Raw genomic sequence first — 20243 nt, forward strand, 5'->3', positions numbered from 1 at the left:
GAAAAAAGTAGGAAGCGCAGGACCAGGCCATGAGGCATTCCAACATTAGAAGTTTAGGACAGAGTGACAAGGAAATAAACATAGTACATAATATGCTATAAATGGAGGCCAAATAATGGATGTAAAATGCATTAGAGGAAGAATCAAAGGTGCCGTACACGTGCTGAAAACTGCAGCACTCGGGCATGTCAACTTCCTGCTGTGGTGAAAATAAAGATGAAATTCATTTCATCTGAGTTAGCAAATATCATGGAAAAATAAATGATCTTTATTCCATGAGGGTATTTATAACACGTGACCGTCTCTGCATCACTGCCACCGCTGTAAGCAGTTCTTCAGGTGCTGTGATTTGTCTCAGATAAGGGTGCTCTGTGTCCTGGGATGAGTTTGGGGAAAGCTATAGCACACCTGTGTTTATTCATGATTTGGAGAGTCCTGTTTGGTAATACTGAGTCATTTCCCCAATGCTTCGAGAAATTAGATCGGGTGGGGATCGTACTTATACGTGTAAAATCTCTGGATTAGTTCTACAGGAGTGATAGTCCAGTCTAGTCAGTTCTTAGAAAGCCAAACCCTTCAAGTCTTCTGCAGGGACAGCTTGCATGTTAATATGAAACGTGAGGCATGCCAACACTAATCAAGACAGCGTCCAGTGGCCCAGGCAGTGGCCAGGGGCTTTGGAACCAGGCCCTCGGTCTTCAAATCCCAGCTCTGCCATTTTCTGGCTACGTGTCCTAAGACAAGTTACCCAAGTTCTCCAAGTCTCAGTTTCCTCATCTATTAATGATGACGATACTTCACAAGCTTGTTATGAGCTTTAATGAGATACCATGTGCTGAGCGACTAACCCCGTGCCTCGATGAGTTGCTGGGAGATCCTCAAAAAATCTTGGTCTCTTCTCTCTTCATCCCAGTAACATGCTCTAACCCACTAAAACCCCAGGTAATTCGGATTCTGGCCCCATTCACTATGTTACTTAAAAATTAAAACTAAAACGTTATACTCATAGATCACTTCCTGAATCAGTGATCCTTTTTGTAAGCTGGCAGAGAGAAAATGGTCTAGGCAACTTCTATTGCTATTACAATATGAGAAAAATGCTCACTCAGGGAGCAGCACTGTTTCTCAGTCTGGTTAATTTCCTCAGCCTTGGGACAGTGCTGAAACTTCCTATTTAAATTCTAGAATTTGAATTTAGTATCTAAACCCAGTAATAACAGAGAAACTTCCGAGCAACTGCCTGCCAGGTTTCTCTATGATACACGGTTCAATAAATCTCACCAAACCATTGCCTTTTTTTCTCATTTAATTTGTTAATTCAACTAGTATATACAAAGGCCCGACTAGTGCCCAACACAAGGTAGACATGGGAGTGACCATGGTGAGCAAGGTGGATACAGTCCCCGCACTCACTCTTGCACAGGCCAAGGTTAAACAGCCCGTTCCACTGGCAGAGAAGTGGTATCTATCCACGGCTCCATTCACAAGAGGTCATTCACTTACACACACATGCAACTTGTTTAAGATTCCTGGAATTGTTTGGAAATAGGAACTAAAGGTTATTGCCATCTTTTCCCAGACAGCTTTCTCTTTAATCGAGGAAAAGGATCTACTTCTTTGTGTGTATATTTTTAATTATAAAAATAACACTTGCTTGCTTTAAAATGTGTTCATTTCCCCTAAAGTGGAAAGCTTCTTCTCCTTGCCAGAAGAGAAGCAATTAGAATTTGGTATCTGCACTTTCCAGGCTTTTTTTCTAAGAAGATACAAATACCTATCTGTGCACACCCACTCCCATGTCCCATGGATACCCAATGTTTTGTTTGCTTTGTTTTTAACAAATATCATACTGTTTTATAACTTGATTTTTTTTACTTAGCAGTGTGTTATGGACATATTTCAGCATATTAATCTAACTGCATTTTTAGTGTGCTACATAATAGATATAGAATTAATCAATCATACTTGTTTTTTAATCTTCTATCACTAGAACTTCTATTTGTTTCCAATTTATTGATATTAGAGACAATTACTTAGTTAATGTTCTTGTAAATATATATTTTCTCATTTGTATGGCTTATCTGGGGTAGAATCCTTTAAGTGAAATTGCTAGGTTAAAGAAGTTGTGCGTTTTAAACTTTGAAAATTTAAAATTGCCTTCAAGAAAGATGACACCCAGTTTAGTTTCCTGTCAACACCATGTGAAAATACTCACTTCCTCCCTCTCTGAATATTATTATTCTTAAGTTTGCCGGTCTGATGGGAAAAATGGAATTTCATTCTAGTTTGCAAACTTCTGGTTTCTACTCTGACATGTAGAAAGCTTGGAAAACACCATTTTCTTACAAGGAAAATCTGGACAAGCTGAAAATCAATGACTTTTCTTAGATACATCACAGAATTTAAGTTTCAAGGTAAACCACACCCTGAAATCTGGAGAGACAGGTGCATCCAGAGAGAGACAACAGAAGTCAGTGGACCAATAAGGGTGTGACCGCTTGATTTAACTAGTAATTGTGACGAATAGCTGGAGGCAGAGTATGGCCTAGTGTGACTGAGAAACACCTGGGGCCCCAATCATCAGAGGGCCCCCCAGTTTTGAAGTGTTTTTTTCCTCCAGGAGCCCCACCACATTCTCATGGTGAGGATCTGAGAAAAACCTCCTCCTCCCCCATGGGATAGGGAGGCAGAGGGAGGAGATGGGAAGAATAGCAAAGATATAACCCTCCTGGATCCTTCTCCATAGTAAAGTCTCACTCTCCAGGGACAATACTGAAACTGTATCCCACTTGGAGGCAGGCATTTCCACCATAGCCAGCCCCTAACCTTCCTGTCTCAACTAAAACAACCTCCCAAAATATAGTTAATAGGACACGGGGAATGGAGTATGGGAGAAAGTCGTATACTTAATGAAGAGGGAGAGAAACACGTTTAAGACACAGGCCCGCCAAAGATGAACTTAATCAGATTATAAAAACTTCCCTCCCCCCATACCTTACTGCCATTCTAATAAGCCTTCAATGGATTACAGCTGAAAGATCTGCAAAGCCCGGTGGCTTTCTGAGTGGGAATACAAAGGGAAGCCTGAAGCCAAGAGAGCATAGGAAAATAAGGGCGCCAGAGGAATCTGAAGCCTGTGGAATTGTTACAGCAAACATGAAACATAGTCCAGCTCCAAGCCAGATTAACATAAATCCTCACTCTAAAGGCCTAATTACCTCACTACCTACTACAACATACCAGGTTTTCAACCAAAAAAATTACAAGGCATACTAAAAGACAAGAAAAAAACAGTCTGAAGACAGAAAGCAAGCCCCAGAACCAGATTCAGATATAACACAGATGTTGGAATTATCAGACAAGGAATTAAAATAACTATGATTAATATGTTAAAAGCACTAATAAAACAAAATAGAAAACCAATTCAGTAACATCAGCAGAAAGATGGAAACTGCAAGAATCAGAAGGAAATACTAGAAATGAAAAACTGTAATGGAAATGAAGACTGTCTTCAGTAGGCTCATCTGCTGGATGCAGTGAGGAAAAAGACAGTGAATTTGAAGTAACCCAATAGAAACTGCACAAATAGAAACTCAAAGAGAAAAAAAGAATAAAAAAAAAAAAAAAACATTCAAAAATACAGAGTGAAGTAAGTCAGAAAGAGAAAGACAGATGTTGTATATTAATGCATGCATATGGAATCTAGAAAGATGGTACTGATAAACCTATTTTCAGGGTAGCAACGGGCTTCCCTCATAGCTCAGCTGGTAAAAAATCTGCCTGCAATGCAAGAGACCCCAGTTCAATTCCTGGGTTGGGAAGACCCACTGGAGAGGGGATAGCCTACCCACTCCAGTATTCTTGGGCTTCCCATGTGGCTCAGCTGGTAAAGAATCTGCCTGCAATGAGGGAGATCTGGGTTCCATCCCTGGGTTGGGAAGATTCCCCTGGAGAAGGGAAAGGCTACCCACTCCAGTATTCTGGGCTGGAGAATTCCAGGGACTATACAGTCCATGGGGTCGCAAAGAGTCGCACACTACTGAGCAACTTTCACTTTCACTTGAGACTCAGACCTAGAGAACAGATTTGTGGACACTAGGGGAAGAAGGTGGGACAAATTGAGAGAATAGCATGGAAACGTATACATCCAGTCAGTTCAGTCATTCAGTCGTGTCTGACTCTTTGCGACACCATGGACTGCAGCACACCAGGCCTCCCTGTCCATCACCAACTCCCGGAGCTTACTCGAACTCATGTCCATTGAGTCAGTGATGCCATCCAACCATCTCATCCTTCTGCTGTCCCCTTCTCCTCCTGCCTTCAATCTTTCCCAGCATCAGGGTCTTTTCCAGTGAGTCAGTTCTTTGCATCAGGTGGCCAAAGTATTGGAGTTTCAGCTTCAGCATTAGTCATTCCAGTGAACATTCAGGACTGATTTCCTTTAAGATAGACTGGCTGGATCTCCTTGCAGTCCAAGGGACTCTCAAGAGTCTTCTCCAACACCACAGTTCAAAAGCATCAATTCTTCAGTGCTCAGCTTTCTTTATAGTCCAACTCTCACATCCATACATGACTACATATACATTACCATACGTAAAATAGATGGCAGGTGGGAATTTGTTGTGTGACATGGGCTTCCCAGGTGGTGCTAGTGGTAAAGAACCCACCTGCCGGTGCAGGAGACATAAGAAAAGTGGGTTTGATCCCTGGGTCAGGAAGTTCCCCCAGAGGAGGGCATGGTAACTGATTCCAGTATTCTTGCCTAGGGAATCCCATGCATAGAGAATCTGGTGGGCTAGTCATGGAGTTGCGATGAGTTGGACATGACTGAAGTGACTTACACACACAGACTCACACACCGGGGGTCTCAAACCAGTGCTCTGTGACAACTTAGAGGGGTGGGATGGGGCAGAAGATGGGAGAGGGAGGGAGGGGATGTATGTATAACTGTGGCTCGCTCATGTTGATACATGGCAGAGGCCAAGACAATATTGTAAAGCAATTAGCCCCCAATAAAAAAAGAAAGAAAAAAATGGTGGGACAATCTCAAAAGGGTCAACATGTGTGTGATTGGAATATTGGAAGGAGAAGGGAACAGAGCATAAAAAAGATCTGAAATAATAATATCTGAGAATCTTCCAAATCAGTTATAGACAGCAACCCTTCACAGATACCAAACTAGATAAAAGAAAAATTCAAAACCTAGGCATTTTGTTTCCCATCTCTTTCATTACAAGTGAAGCTTGGAATCCTTACAATTTGTCTTTTTTTTCTATTAATTAACTGCTTATATTGTTTGACTATTATAGATTTACAGGAATATTTTATATATTATGTGTAGTAATCCTTTGTTATATACATGGCAGTATTTCTCCCATAACTTTGTCTATGAAGTCTTTAACCGTATTCTATTATTGAAAATATGTTTGATCAATTTTGTCAACCTTTTTTCCTTAATTTCTAGTTTTTATGTGCTTAGAGATGCTCTTTAACATCCCCAAATTGTAAAAAAACACTTTTTTTCTTTGAATACTTTTTTAAATTCCGTGCATAGCTCTATAATGTATATGGAATTCATTATTGTGTATGTTATGAGGTAAAGATATACTTTACTATTTTCTAATTGAATAATAATTTTCTAATATCAATTACCAAATAGTCTATTTTTCCCTCCATTAAAATGCCACCTTTATTATTAAGATATATATATTGAAAGTTCTATCCTTCTTCTACCTATTTATGAGAAACTATTTGGACCTTTGATTCCACTTTAGTGAACTACTGATTTATTTCTATGCTAAAAATCACTTTTTATAGTTACTACAGCTTTATATCATACTTAAATGCTGTATTTGGTTGAAGCATGTCATTTTTCCTTGTTCTGCTTTTACAGCTCTCTTTGCTATTTTTACCCGTTTGCCATTTAGAATGAGCATGTCATTTAATTTTTTTTTAATAAAAAAAATCATTTATTTGGTTGTGCTGGGTCTTAGTTGCAGCACTCGAGATTTTCAGTCTTTGTTGGGGCATGCAGGATCTTTAGTTGTGGCATGTGAACTCTTAGTTGCAGCATGTGAGACCTAGTTCCTTGACTAGGAATCAAGTCAAGGAGTCCCTGCATTTGAAGCATAGTCTTAGCCACTGGACCATCGGGGAAGTCCCATTTCATTTTCAATAATGCTAGTGAAATTTTGATTGGAGTTGATTAAATGTAGATATTAATTTAGGGAAAAAATCAACAGCTTTATAATCTTGAGTCTCTCCATCCAATAACGTGGGCATTTCTGCTATTATTCAGCTCTTCCATTATATCCTCTTGAGTAAAGGTTTATAGTTTTCTTCATATGGGTCTTGTATACTTCTTGTACAGTTTTGTTGCCATTGTAATTGCAATTCTTCTAATTATAGTAAAGCTTTTTGTTTTTTGTATATTAATATAATATCTGATCACATTAGTAAATTTTAACTCTTGTTAGTTCTAATTTTTTTCCAATTAATTACCTTGGATTTCCTAAGTAGCTTTTTATAATAACTATAAATGACACCTTTTCTTCTTATTTCTACTACTTACTTCTATTAATAATATCTTTCTTCTTACCTTGTTACAATTACCCAACACATTATTAACTAGTAATAATTATATGCACCCTTTCAAAAAATTAATGGGATTGCTTCTAATATTTCACTATTATGGATAACATTTATTGTTTCTGATATTAAATAAAAAGTTTTCCCTCGAGTTTTGCCTTGCTCATAATTTTCAAAAGGTACAGGCATTCATTTTTGATATATGTTGAAGCATCTATTAAGATGATCATGTGGATTTTTTCTTTTAACCTATATATGTAATGGGGTTACTGTAACAGATCTCCTAATATTTGTTAAATTTATTTCTGCATTCTTATGTTAACACTAGTTGGTTACAGTATTTTATTTCTGCAATGCATTTTGATTTGCTATTATTTTAAGATTTTTTATATTTGATACATGGTTGTATTGATGTAGTCATTTCTTTTTCTTCTTTCTTTAATTATTTTTTTAAATTGAAGTGTAGTTGACTTACAATGTTGTGTTAGTTTCAAGTGTACAGCAAAGTGATTCAGTTATATATATATATTCCCTATACATTATATAGCTTATATATTTAATATATTCTATTTCAGAGTCTTTTCTCTTATAGGTTATTACAAAATATTGAGTATAGTTCTCTGTGCTATAAAGTAGGTCTTTGTTAGTTATCTATTTTATATTATAGTAGTGAGTTTATGTTAATCCCAGATTCCTAATTTATCCCCTCCACCTTCTTTGGTAATCATAAATCTGTTTTCTATGTCTGTGGATCTATTTTTGTTTCATATAAGTTCATATATATAATTTTTTTTTTTAGATTCCATGTATAAGCAATATTGTGATATTTATCTTTGGCTTACTTCACTTAGTATAATCTCTTGGTCCATATATGTTGCTGCAAATGACATTATTTCATTCTTTTTTTCCTATTTCATTCGTTCATTATTATTATGGGAATAATATTCCTTTGTATTTATTACCACATCTTCTTTATCTATTCCTCTGTCAATGTACATTTAGCTATTTACAATAGCTTGCATGTCTTGGCCACTGTAAATAGTGCTGCAGTGAATATTGGGGTGCATGTATGTTTTTTGAATTATGGTTTTCTCCAGATAAGTGCCTAGTAGTGGGATTGTAGGATCATACTTTTAGTTTTACTTGTAGGTCTACTTTTAGCTTTTTAAGAAACTGCCATACTGTTCTGTGTGGTGACTGTGCCAATTCACATTCCCACCAAGAGGGCAGGAGGGGTCCTTTTTCTCCACACCCTCTTCAGCATTTGTTATCTGTAGACTTTCTGATGATTAGAATTCTGGCTGGTGTGAGGTGACACCTCATTGTATCTTTCTTTCTTTCTTTCTTTTTTTTTACTGGTATGTGTTTTATGCTAAGCTTAAATATCAGAGTTATGTTGTCCTTATTCATTAGATGGGATGTTTTCTTGCTTTGTCTTTGCTCTATAACAATTTAAATAACTAAGGAATTATCTGTTCCTTGAGGAAATAAACTCTGGGAAACTAGTATACTCATATATATATACTTATACCAATTTTATCTTGTATAATTTTCAAGACTTTCTCACTGTTCTCCCTGTTCTGAGTCTGCTAATGGTACCCTTTCCGGTTTCTTAGTTCTGCTGTTGATTATTCTGACTTTTTATATTTCTTGTGTCATTTCAATGAGATTTTGGGTAGGGTATTTAGTCAAATGTCTTGAAAGACTTTCCATCTTTTTGTATACTCTCAGATAGATCAAATAATAGAGAAATGACCATATCCTGAAGGCTTGCTAGAACTTGCCAGTGAACCACCTGAACCTGGGCCACCTCTTCATCTACGATTTATTCCAGCGTACTTCTTCCAGAACTCGTAACAAGTCAGTCTGTCCGCAGGACTTGGGATTCACCTCTGGACATTGTCGTTCAAGAGGACCCACTTGGTCTCACACATTCTACCCTTGGGGAAGAGTTTTGTTTAGTTCCCATTACAGCGAACCCAGCCACAGCTTCTTACGTGTCTAGAATGGCAAAATCAGTCAGCTGTTTTTCCATCTGAAGTGTTCCCTCGTGGTTCCACAGTGCATTTTTAACCAATATAAACAAAATACGAAGTGAGTGTAATTTTAAAAAATACATCAAATATTTGAAGTGAGTATTGTCCTGATAAGTTATATTACCAGACATACAAGCTGCATATTTAGTCACTGGTAGCTCTTGAAAGGAGGTTGGTGAGTCCATCTGTAAGTTTGATGCGTCCTCATCACATGTGTTTGACTATCTGACTATTAAGTCTCGCGTTCCCTTGAAAGGAAAAACCTGGAAGATTTTCTGCAGTGAAAGAGTTAATGGATTATTTCAACTCAAAGATGAGTAATCTGTTAAGCGCATGAGGGGTTGAGAGTAAGACATCCAAAAATCAGCAATAATATAAGAAGAAAACCACCTCCAGAAATCAGGCTTACAGTACAGAATTTTTTTACGGTAAGACTTATTTTATGCTGCAAATTCCTACGTGTCCTCATTAAATGGATATATGTTTCTCACAGAGAAAACAATATGACTTTAGAGAGAATGATGAAAGCTTAGTCTTGAGAAGGATGAGTCATGAAAAACAAAAATGATTAAAAAAGCATCCAGAAGGGTTTCATTCACCAAGAACTGAATTTTTCACAAGATTTAACTTTCACACTTGAGCAATTTGTATAATTGCTACAATTGCCACCAGGTCCTCATGCAAATCTTCTGATTTTCCTAGATGAGAATTGCTAGCAGTTACTTGTCAGTCATGTGCTGCTGCATGACTTACCCGGTTTGAATCACATACAACTTCTCAGCCCCATACTCAAAAAGGACTATAAGCCTGTTAGCATCTTTCCCCAGGTTCAGAGAGTTTCAGGAATCTTTGAAGTTGGTGCAATGGAGCAAAGCTTTCTGTTCAAAGGGCAGCATCTTCCAAAGCAAGCTGATTAAGCCTCATACCAAGCACACCCTTTCCTTGTTGCTGAATTGAGCTCCATTCCTTCTCCCCACCGTATTTGGGAAGATGGCATTTGGGGACACTGGGGGAATCTCCCCAAATAACACCCCACAGAGTTCCATCTCCTATAGCGATTTTAATGACTAAGCATTGAGAGCCAAAGCCTAAACTCCACCCAGGAGTTCATGAACGCTGCTGAATATGCCTGCTTAGGGAGCACGGCAGGGGATTTTCTGTCTTAAGTAGCAAGGCACGCCATGCAGCTGGAGTCAGAAGCAGGCCCTGAAATGTTCACAGCGTGTTGCAACTGAATGTTTTTTCCTTTCTTCAGAAGATGAACTCTCTTCCTCAGAAGTTTTGATTTGTTTTCTCTGAATTTCAAAAAACTATACAGGGAGGAGAGACAAGCAAGCAATTCCATAATGTTTCTTGTGCAGGATCCACTTTCTAATAGTCTGTTGTGTTTGCAGAGCTTTACTCTGCTGTATCACAAGGCATGGAGATGAGTCTGTGAAATTCCCTGAGGTGGAGTGATGGGGATGGGACAAAGAGGAAATAACCTTATATCAGATCTTAACTTAGGCCCAGAAACTGTGCCTGCACCAATCCACAACAGCAGAGAATACCATCTTTTTTTATTTTAATCTTTAAATTTCTGTTCCTTTTTCTTTTTAACCAAACCACAAAGAACCACAACCTTTCCCAAATGAATCACAGAAAATCCACACTTCTCAGCATTTATTTTTTTAAATAACACATGTAGTCATATTATGGAGTCATAAATAGCTTATATAAATCTAAAACTTCAGGTATTAAAAAATGTGTAGCCTTCTATCCTTAATTCCAAGGAATTGTTAAGAGCTATTTATTTTTGAAGATCAGCATTATTTTGGTGGCAACCTTTGAGGGTTTTCCTTTACTGGTAAAAGACAGTGATTCATCTTGCTCTCACTAAGGCAAACCTAAGACAAGACAGGGGCCCTTGTTAGCAAACCCTTTTCCTTGTCAGAGGCTGATTATTTTTTATGTGTGGGTTTTATCAAATACCTTCCAAAGAAACTGCAGTATCTTTCCTGACTTTTTTTCTTTGCAAGAGTCTCTTTCTAAGAGCACAGCCAGTCCTAGGTAATTGTTTCTCATTTGTGTAAGATTGCTGTCTTTTTGTATTTGCTTGTCTATTGATTTCCAGAGAAATCACGCTTGCCCTTCTGTGAGGAGCACAGCAGTCAAGACTCTGACGTGACCCCTGGTCGTGAGAGCAGGTCCGCACAGATGTGGTGCAGAGTCTCCCAGCTCTGAAACACGTGTGAGCACAGAGCGCTCTCTTTACTTTTCAGTCTCAGAATCAGTGGGTTTATTGGGCTGGTGCTGACATAAAAAATGAAATGAAACATCTGAGTCTAACAGCTGCACAAAATTTGGACTCATGTAAACCGGTCTGACATCACACGTTCTGCATGTGAGTTCCATGAGTATTCTCCATATGGCGCTAATACAATAACATGCCTACAAAGTCCCTGTGATTTCTGGCATGACGAGTTCCAGAGCTGAGGAAATAAAGCCAGGAAGCCCACACCATTTGCTGAGTGGAGCTGGCGTTGGGTGATGTCTCAGTCTCACCGAACCACTCAGGGCCACTAGGAACAAGAAGCCGTGGTGGACACCGTACCAGCGGCAAGTTTTACATTGGCAGCTCTAGTTCCCTCCCCTCGGAAGGAGTAGGAGAGAGGCCTCACAATGCTTTTTTGCCTTACTGCATAGGAAAATAGACGTGGGAGTGTAAAGGAGTTGCCAAAGACAGCCTACTTCCTCCCGTAGTCAGGAAGAGGCAGGTAGAAAGAGAGAAAGAGAACATATTAATAACAGCTCAACAGAAGTCTTGGCAAGATGCAGCAGTCCTTTGCTGGAAGGCTGGATTCCTGCCCAGGGCGCACAGTGGCGCTGATCAGATCAGTGCCACCCCACCCTGACCCACAGCTATAAACAAAAGCTGCACGTGTTCCCTTTCTTCTGCTCAAGGTGGGTGGGGTAGGAGTAGGGAGTACAGGCATTTGCCTAGTAGTTCGTGTTCCTCCGACAGGCCATACATGTGGCCTAGAAAAAATTCTGTTCTTATTTAATTTTTAAAAATGACCCAAAAACACTTGTTTATCTGTTGGCTAATTAACCTGGCAGAGGATGACTTACGGAAAATATTTAGTGGCAGCTTGGCTTTCCCTGTTCACTCAGCATAATGCTGGATTGCTTCCCTCACCATCAGTTTCCAGGCTCAGAAAATCCACACTACAACTTCAGCTTTATAAACAGATCTCTCTGATAGACTTTCAAGGTCAGTGAACTTATTGAATGCAGCACCTATTTGCATGCGAGAACTCATAAGTGAATATATCAGGTCGGGGTCCGTCATATTTTAGGGCAGCACCTATTGGCTTATGTGACTGCATTCTAGCTCTGTTGGACACTAAATACACAGAGGCAGAAAGAGATCTCCCAGACTGGATTTCAAGAGTTGCCAAGTGTGGAGACAGAGAATCTTTGAACCCAAGTGAGGATGTTCATGGTCTGAGAAATGGAAAGGAAAAAATAAAAGGTGTTTAAATAGGAGATTTTAAATAGGAAAATAATTTCTCCTTTAAATAGGAGAAATCTCAGATCAGGAGAGTAATGAACATTCTCAGAATATTATAAAGCATTTCAAAATACATAAAAACCAACACTACCAAGCAAATTTTTTTCCTCCAGTGAAACATATCTTTAGTCTTCTTAAATCATTAGCAGAACAGAATTACATTAACAGAAAGTCACTTCATAGACAATTTTACTAAAATTTATTCACTCCTGTAAAATTGGAAGCACCTGTGACTTTGACACAAAATGTAAGATAAAGTTCAGTTCGGTAAGAACTGTAAGATAAAAGGTGAGCTTAATACCAGAATCATTGTATAATACATTGTAAGGTCAGTTGCAAAATTCTCCTTTACTTTGACCATCTATGCCACGGCTTTCCTCTATCAGAATGGGCAATGTAAAGATGATTGTCAAAGCAAAATAAATAGGTTTATAAGGAATTCTGGTCTAATCTCCCAGGGCTCAAGTTTGTGGCTTAGAATCACTGCAACTGAGATCAGAGAGTCTATTTGGGGGTCCTTTCCAAGTTCTAGACCCTTCTCTAGTTGCCCCAACTGAAATCAAACAAATTAAACAGTGCTAATGAACGGTGTGGTTGTACCTGCCTCTGCCAGGTATACTATGGTCCTGATACATACTGTTAGATCACCACACATTATCTTTCAGGTTTTCTGCACATTCTTTTGCAAGCAAGGCAGCCCTAACGACTTGTCAACAGGGTGTTATTCTCTTAAAATGAAGTTATTTTCTTTTTGCCTGAGAGTGACTTTCTCAGAGATCTGGAAACAGAAGCAAGACTGTACCTTTCACTGCCCCTTTAATTTAAAGGAGAAAAAAAATCTCTGTAAGCTAATATGTCGCTTCATTGGTGATTATATTATTGCAAACTTCTCTGATTTAAACCAGAAAACAGGAAATGTCACCCTACTCAGCTGGTAGAGAAGAAAAAAAACATGCAGGTGGATGGTGTGAAATTTAAGCAGACTTGGGAAAGAACTAATCCATGTTTGGAATTCTCCACTGGAGATGTGTTTTGACAATTTTCTGGTAGTTTCCTGTTTTGGTTTGCCTACTTCATGTTAATGCATGAGGCAGCATGACATAGCTGAAAAATCATGGGTTTTGAGGACAAGTGTCCCAGTCCTTTTCAGCTACCTAGCCACCTGTTTCTCTGAGCTTCAGGTTATAAATTTGATAATTGGGGTAATGACACTTAATGAGTTGCTGTGAGAAGTAAAACAATAATGAATATAGAAGTACTTTATATTGCTGCCTCCTACTTGCTAGCTGTGTGACTTTGTGTGAATTACTTAAATCTCTATGCCTAGATTTCTTCATCTGTAAAAATGAGGTTAGTGGTACTACCCTTGCTTGAGTTGTGGTGAGAATTGCGTAAGTTAAGGCATGTAAAGTGTTCAGAATAGTGCTTAACATACAATACACTACTGCATACTTAATTCTAAATGTTTCCTGTTATTTCTGTTTATTGGATGATATACATAGGTTATTTATTTTTTCAGGTGTACTTTATTTTATACTAATTTAAAAACAGCAGAATTTATATTTTTACTTCAACTATTAATGAGTATTTTGTTAAAACACTAAGATAAGTGCTGTTGGTATTGTTTAGTTGCTAAATTGTGTCTGACTCTTTGGCGACCCCGTGGGCTGTAACCCACTGGGTTCCTCTGTCCATGGGATTTCCCAGGCAAGAATACTGGAATGGTTTGCCATTTCCTTCTCCAGAGAATCTTCTCAGTCCAGAGATCAAACCTGCGTCTCCTACATTGGCAGGCGGGTTATTTACTACTAAGCCACCAGGGAAGCCCCAAGTGCTGTATAAAAGTGTAAATTAGGGGGATAATTATCTATATTGCAAAAGAAAGTTATATTGCAAGAGGAAGTAATAAGGCAGTGCTTCAGTTTAAGAATTCACTTTGACAGTACCCACTATTGTTTTCAACACAGCTTGAAGTACAGAAGACATGTAATACATCCTTCAAGGAGTATTTTAAATATGTTTTTATAATTCTAATATTCATGCATGGTCATTGCAGAAAATTTTAGAAAACACTGATAAGCAATGACAATTATTATAATGATATATATATATCTGTGTACTAAAAACACACATCATGTGTGTTTTAATTATAATAATAAAATGTAATTGAAATCACCTACATTGCCACCACCAAGAGACAGCTATGTCTCACACTTTGGTTTAAATTATTTTGGTCTTTGTGTGTATGGTGTGTGTATGTATATAGGTATATGCAAAATTAGAATTATACTGCTTTAAAAAGTTTAATAATCATAAACACCTTTCCATGTTACTAAATATTCTTCTTTTTTTGTTATTATTAAATTTTTGAGAAATTTGAAATAGTTTTGGATTTAAAGACTAGTAAAAATTGTGTAGAGCTACTTGAAGACTATGCAAATATCCTGTTTCTACTTAAATAATTGCCCACTCTTTTTATCATACTTTGGTGGATATTGCCTGCAGCAATGATTACTGTAGTATTTTAATGGTGATTTTCTATTTCCTTCATGCACCCTTCTGCATTTATTTATTGGTATTATTCTCTGAGGAAGAGCTGTTCCTTCTTTCCCATATATTTATTTAATTTATTTCCCTGTGGACTCATGAACATTTATTTTGTTCTTTTTGTTATAATCTAATATTGTACCATTGCTTTTAATTTTGTTGTTCAAATTGTTTCAGTTTTATCATTGGGAGCTCTTTCAGATTGGCTCCCGTGCATTTTTATACCACTTACTTTGAAACACGGCAGGTGTTCCAGGATCATCAACAACTCCAGTCCCTGGAATCAAAAGAGATCCCTGATCTCTTATATTGGAGGGTGATATTTAGAAACCAACACCACCAGCAGCCAGTTGTTGGCCTTGCTACCGAGGTGTCACTGGTTTTAACCCCTGTCAGGAGATAGAGCCAGGAATATGTCTGTGTGTTTAAGTATACACTAACTCATGCATAAGCACATATCTTTATTTTGGTACCAATTTATAATATATATTTATACTTTCTCAAATTTAAAATATGAGTGCATATTGATGCCTTAAAATCCAGTTGACAGGAGTCACTATAGCCTTCCCTGTTTTCTTATATGTTAACTTCCTTCTTTCTCCAGTAGTGAGAAACCTGACTCTTGATTATCTACAATATATTTAGTTATTTGTTTAATACAACTATCCTAAATAAGTAGTGTCAGAATTCTTAGTTCATCCCCCTGTGAGAAAGAATTGAAGCACAGTGTTTGTGTACATTAGCCTTATGTAAAATCAAAACAGTTTATCTAAAGTTAGTTAGGTTGGCTGCTTCTGTGTGCTTGTATGATTAACTTATTTATAATAAGTTAAATGCATTTGTCATATTCTGTACCTTATCTTGCCTCCCACATTCTGATAGGTTTTTGTTATTTTTTTAAATATGGGCTTCCTTGGTGGCTCAGCTGGTAAAGAATCTGCCTGCAATGTGGGAGACCTGGGTTCAATCCCTGTGTTGAGAAGATCCCCTGGAGAAGGCAAAGGCTACCCACTTCAGTATTCTGGCCTGGAGACTTCCATGGACTATTCCCTTCAGTGTGTTTATGTGATTCATTTATAATACGTTAAATGCATTTGTCTCCATCTGCACCCTATCTTATCTCCCACATCCTGATAGGTTTTTAAAATATATATATATTTATGTAATAAAGTTCACTTTTGTGATGTGCAGTTCTATCAGTTTGGGCAAATGCACAGAGTAGTATTATGAACCATCATTTTATATGCAGTTCCATCATCCAAAAGTTTCTCCCACTATTCCTGTAGAGAAAACTTTCCCCCAGCCCATGATCCATCAACTGCTCATTGGTTTTCCTCCTTATGATTTTGCCCTTTCCAGAGTGCTGTGTGAATAGAATCAAACAGTTCTGGGTCTGGCTTCTTTCACCTTGTAAAATGCAGGTAAGATTCATATATGCTATTTTATAAATCCGTAGTCCGTTCTATTTTATTGCTGAAAGAATTCTGTTATATGGATGTATTACATTTTGTGGAACACCAAGGTTGTTTCCAGTTTTAAAGCAGCTATGAATATTTACTTATAGGTGTTTGGATGCACACCTCAGGGTGGGATTGCTGGATCACATGGTAGGTATATGTTTATCTTTATAAGAAATAGCTGAACTGTGTCACTAGTCGATGCACCATTTTGCATTTTCACCATTTTTCATCCTTATCAGCACTTGATATTGCCAGGTTTTTTACATTTAAAATACTCAAACAGATATATTGTAGTATCTTATTGTGGTTTTAATTTGTATTTCCATAATTATTAATGATATTGATCATTTGTCTTATGCTCATTTTTCATCTGAATATGTTCGTTGGTAAAGTATATGTTCAGATCTTTCTTTCACCTATTTTAAAAAATGGGTTGCTTTCTGATTTCACAATTTATGAATTCTTTATATATTCTGGACATTAAGTCCTTTGTTAGATGTGATGTTAAAATATTTTCTCCCAGTTTGTGACTTACCTTTTCATTGTCTTAATGAAAAAGCAAAGGTTTTTCTAGATAAATTTTTAAATTTTAATACAGTGCAGTTTATTAATTCTTTTCTTTCATAGATCGTGACTTTGTTGTCATATCTAAAAACTCTTTGCCTAACTCAGGTTTCTGCGGTGGTGGCACATCTTAGACTGGATAATTCTTTGTTGTGGCGGGCTGTCCTGTGCATTGTAGAATGTTTAACGGGACCCCTGGCATATACCCGTTAGATACCTATAGAACCCCCCGTCTCTCACCCCTGCCACCTGCTCACAACGATCATAAATGTTTTAGACATTGCCAAATGTCCCCTGGGTATAAAGATGACTTGTTCAGAATCACTGGCCTCATCCAAGGCCATGTACCTCATGTGTTTTTATCTTCTGTGTTTTCTTTGAGAAGACTTTTGGTTTTGTGTTTTATATTTTAGGTCTATGATCCATTTTAAATTAATTTTTTGTGAGGTGTGAGATATAGGCTGAGGGTTTTTTTCTCTTTTCATATGGGGTCATTTAGCTGTTCTAGTACCATTTGAAGAGACCGTCTTCTCTAATCAATTGTAGTTGCATCACTCTCAAAACATAGTTGACTATGTTTATGTGATTTTATTTCTGGTCTCTCTCTTCTGTTCCATTGATTTGTGTATCTATTCTTTCTCCATTACCACATCGTGTTGATTACTATAGCATCACAGTAACACTAAATTACGTAGTGTGAAACCACCAACTTTGCTGGCAATTCTAGTTCCTTTGCCTTTCCATATAAACTTTAAAACCACCAGGTTGGATGCATGAGACAAGTGCTCGAGGCTGGTGCACTGGGAAGACCCAGAAGGATCAGGTGGAGAGGGAGGTGGGAGGGGGGATCGGGATGGGGAAGACATGTAAATCCATGGCTGATTCATATCATGTATGGCAAAAACCACTACAATATTGTAAAGTAATTAGCCTCCAACTAATAAAAATAAATGGAAAAACAAAAACAAAAACACCATGTTCATACCTATATACAAGCCTGCTGGATTTTTTATTGGAATTGCATTGACTCTGTATGAGGAATTTTGGAGATTTAACATCTTAATAATACCAAATCTTCTAGTCCAAGAACATGATCTATTTCTCCATTTGTTTGGATCTTCTTAAATACTTTTCTCAAGTATTTTGTTCTTTGCATCATACAGATCCCACATAATTTTTTTTTTTAAAGATTTTACCTAAGTTGGAGCTTCTTGGTACAACTGTAAATGATATTTTTATTTTAATTTTGAATTTCAAACATTTAGTGCTAGTGTATAGAAATAGCATGGTTTTAGGTGCACTGACTTTGTATCACGAGACTTTGTGCTCTGCTTAGTCGCTCAGTCATATCTGACTCTTTGCGACCTCATGGACTATAGCCCGGCAGACTCCTCTGTCCATGGGGATTCTCCAGGCAAGAATATTGGTGTGGGTTGCATGCCCTTCTCCAGGGGATTGTCCCAATCCATAGAAAGAACCCCGGTCTCTCACATTGCAGGCGGATTCTTTACTATCCGAGCCACCAGGGAACTCACTTATTTATTCTAATCGCCTTCGTGTAGATTCTTTAGAAATTTCTACATGCATATTTTGAGTTGGATAATTCTATGTTGTGGGAGGCTGTGAATAGAGATGATATGCCTTTTAATTCCATGTCTTGTCTTATTGTAATGGCTAGGATTTCCAGTATGATGTTCAGTAGATGTAGTGAAAGTGGGTATCTTTGCCTTTTTCTCTATCTTAGAGGTAAAGCATTGAGTCTTTTACCATTTAGTATGATGTTAGCAAAAGGCTTTTTGTAAATGTCTCTTATTAGGTTTTAGAAATTCTCTTACTGGTTTGCTGAGAGCTTTAATCATGAATGGAGGTAGAATTTTGTCAAATGCTGTTTTTGCATCTATTTTCTTCTTTAGTCTGTTAATACAGTGCCTTACATTGATTTTCAAATGTTAAGCCAGTCTTACATTCTTGTAAGCAATGTTACCTGGTCATGATGTATTATCTTTTTTATATTCTCTGCATTAAATTTGCTAACATTTTGGTAAGAATTTGTTTTCATCTATGTTCATGAGGGATATCATTCTATAGCTTTCTTCTCTTGTGATGTTTTGTTTGTCTTGATATTAGGGCCAATGCTGGTGTCATTTCTATTTTCTGAAAAAGGTCTTGTTAAATTTATATTATTTCTTTCTTAAATGTTTGGTAGAATTCAACAGTGAAACCATTTGGGCCTGGAGATTTCTTTTTTAAAGGTTTTTAAAGTACAAATTACTTTCTTTAATAGATCTAGGACTGCTGGTTTAACTAGTTTCTTCTTTTTTTTTAACTAGTTTCTTCTTGAATGAGCTTTAGTAACTTGTGTCTTCCCTGGATTCCATTTCATTTAAGTTGTCAAATTTCTGGGCATAGAGTTGTTCATAATATACCCTTATAATCTTGTTAATGTTTGTAGGGTCTATAATGATATCCCTTCTTTTGTACCTGATATTGGTAATTTATGTATTTTTCTCTTTTTTCTTGATCAGTCTGGTCAGAGGTTTACCAGAAGAATCGGCTTTGAGGTTCATAGATATTTCTTTATTGTTTTCTGTTTTTAACTTCATTAATTTGTTTTAATTTTTATTATTTTCTTTCCCTAGTTTATGTGTAACTTAAGTGTATTTTGCTCTTGTTTTTCTAGGTTATAAAGGCAGGAGCTTAGATTGTTTGATGTGAGACCCTTTTTCTCTTCTAAAAACACTTAATGCCTAAATTTCTCTCTAACACTACTTCAGCTGCATTGCACACATTTTGATATGTTGTATTTTTATTTTCTTTCAGTCAAAACTCTTTTTTAACTTCTCTTGAGGCTTTCTCTTTGATCCATAGATTATTAGAAGAGGATTGAGTTCCAGTATTTGAGTACTTTATGATAATGATTTGTAGTTTAATTCCATTATGGTCTGAGAACATACTTTGAATGGTGTCTATATTTTAAAGGTTGTTTTATTTCACAGAATATGGTACATATTGGTGAATGTTCCATGTGTAGTTGAAAAGAAAGTGTATTCTGCTGTTGTTGGGCAGAGTGTTCTATACATGCCAATTTGGTCTGGCTGTTAATAATGTTCTTCAGGGCTTCGATTTCCATGTTAATTAACTATTTGCCTCTATTGATTGTGTTGTGCTGTGCTGTGCTAAGTTGCTTGAGTCATATTCAACTCTGTGACTGTATGGACTGTAGCCCACAAGGCTCCTCGGTCCGTGAGATTTTCCAGGCAAGAATACTGGAGTGGGTTGCCATTTCCAGGGGATCTTCCCGAACCCAGGGATCGAACCTGTGTCTCTTATGTCTCCTGCATTGGCAGGTCGGTTCTTTACCAGTAGCACCACCTGGGAAGCAGCCAAGTAATGTTCTATTGATTGAGAGCATTCCTGGTAGCTCAGCTGGTAAAGAATCCACCAGCAATGCAGGAGACTCCAGTTCGAGCCAAGTAATCTTCTATTGATTACTAA

The 20243-nt window shown here is 37.4% G+C and overlaps 1 protein-coding gene across 3 annotated transcripts in view; it reads left to right on the forward strand.

Moving 5' to 3' along the window:
* LOC139034764 (uncharacterized) overlaps window positions 1–20243 on the forward strand; it is a 97820-nt gene that overhangs the window by 49092 nt on the left and 28485 nt on the right. For all 3 annotated transcript variants that reach the window (XM_070466531.1, XM_070466532.1, XM_070466533.1), the window contains 2 exons: window positions 16084–16145; window positions 16289–16331. In XM_070466531.1, the coding sequence (XP_070322632.1) occupies window positions 16084–16145; window positions 16289–16331 (105 nt within the window). The remainder of the gene's footprint in view (window positions 1–16083; window positions 16146–16288; window positions 16332–20243) is intronic.

Source organism: Odocoileus virginianus, chromosome 4, assembly GCF_023699985.2.
Source record: "Odocoileus virginianus isolate 20LAN1187 ecotype Illinois chromosome 4, Ovbor_1.2, whole genome shotgun sequence".
NCBI lineage: Eukaryota > Metazoa > Chordata > Mammalia > Artiodactyla > Cervidae > Odocoileus > Odocoileus virginianus.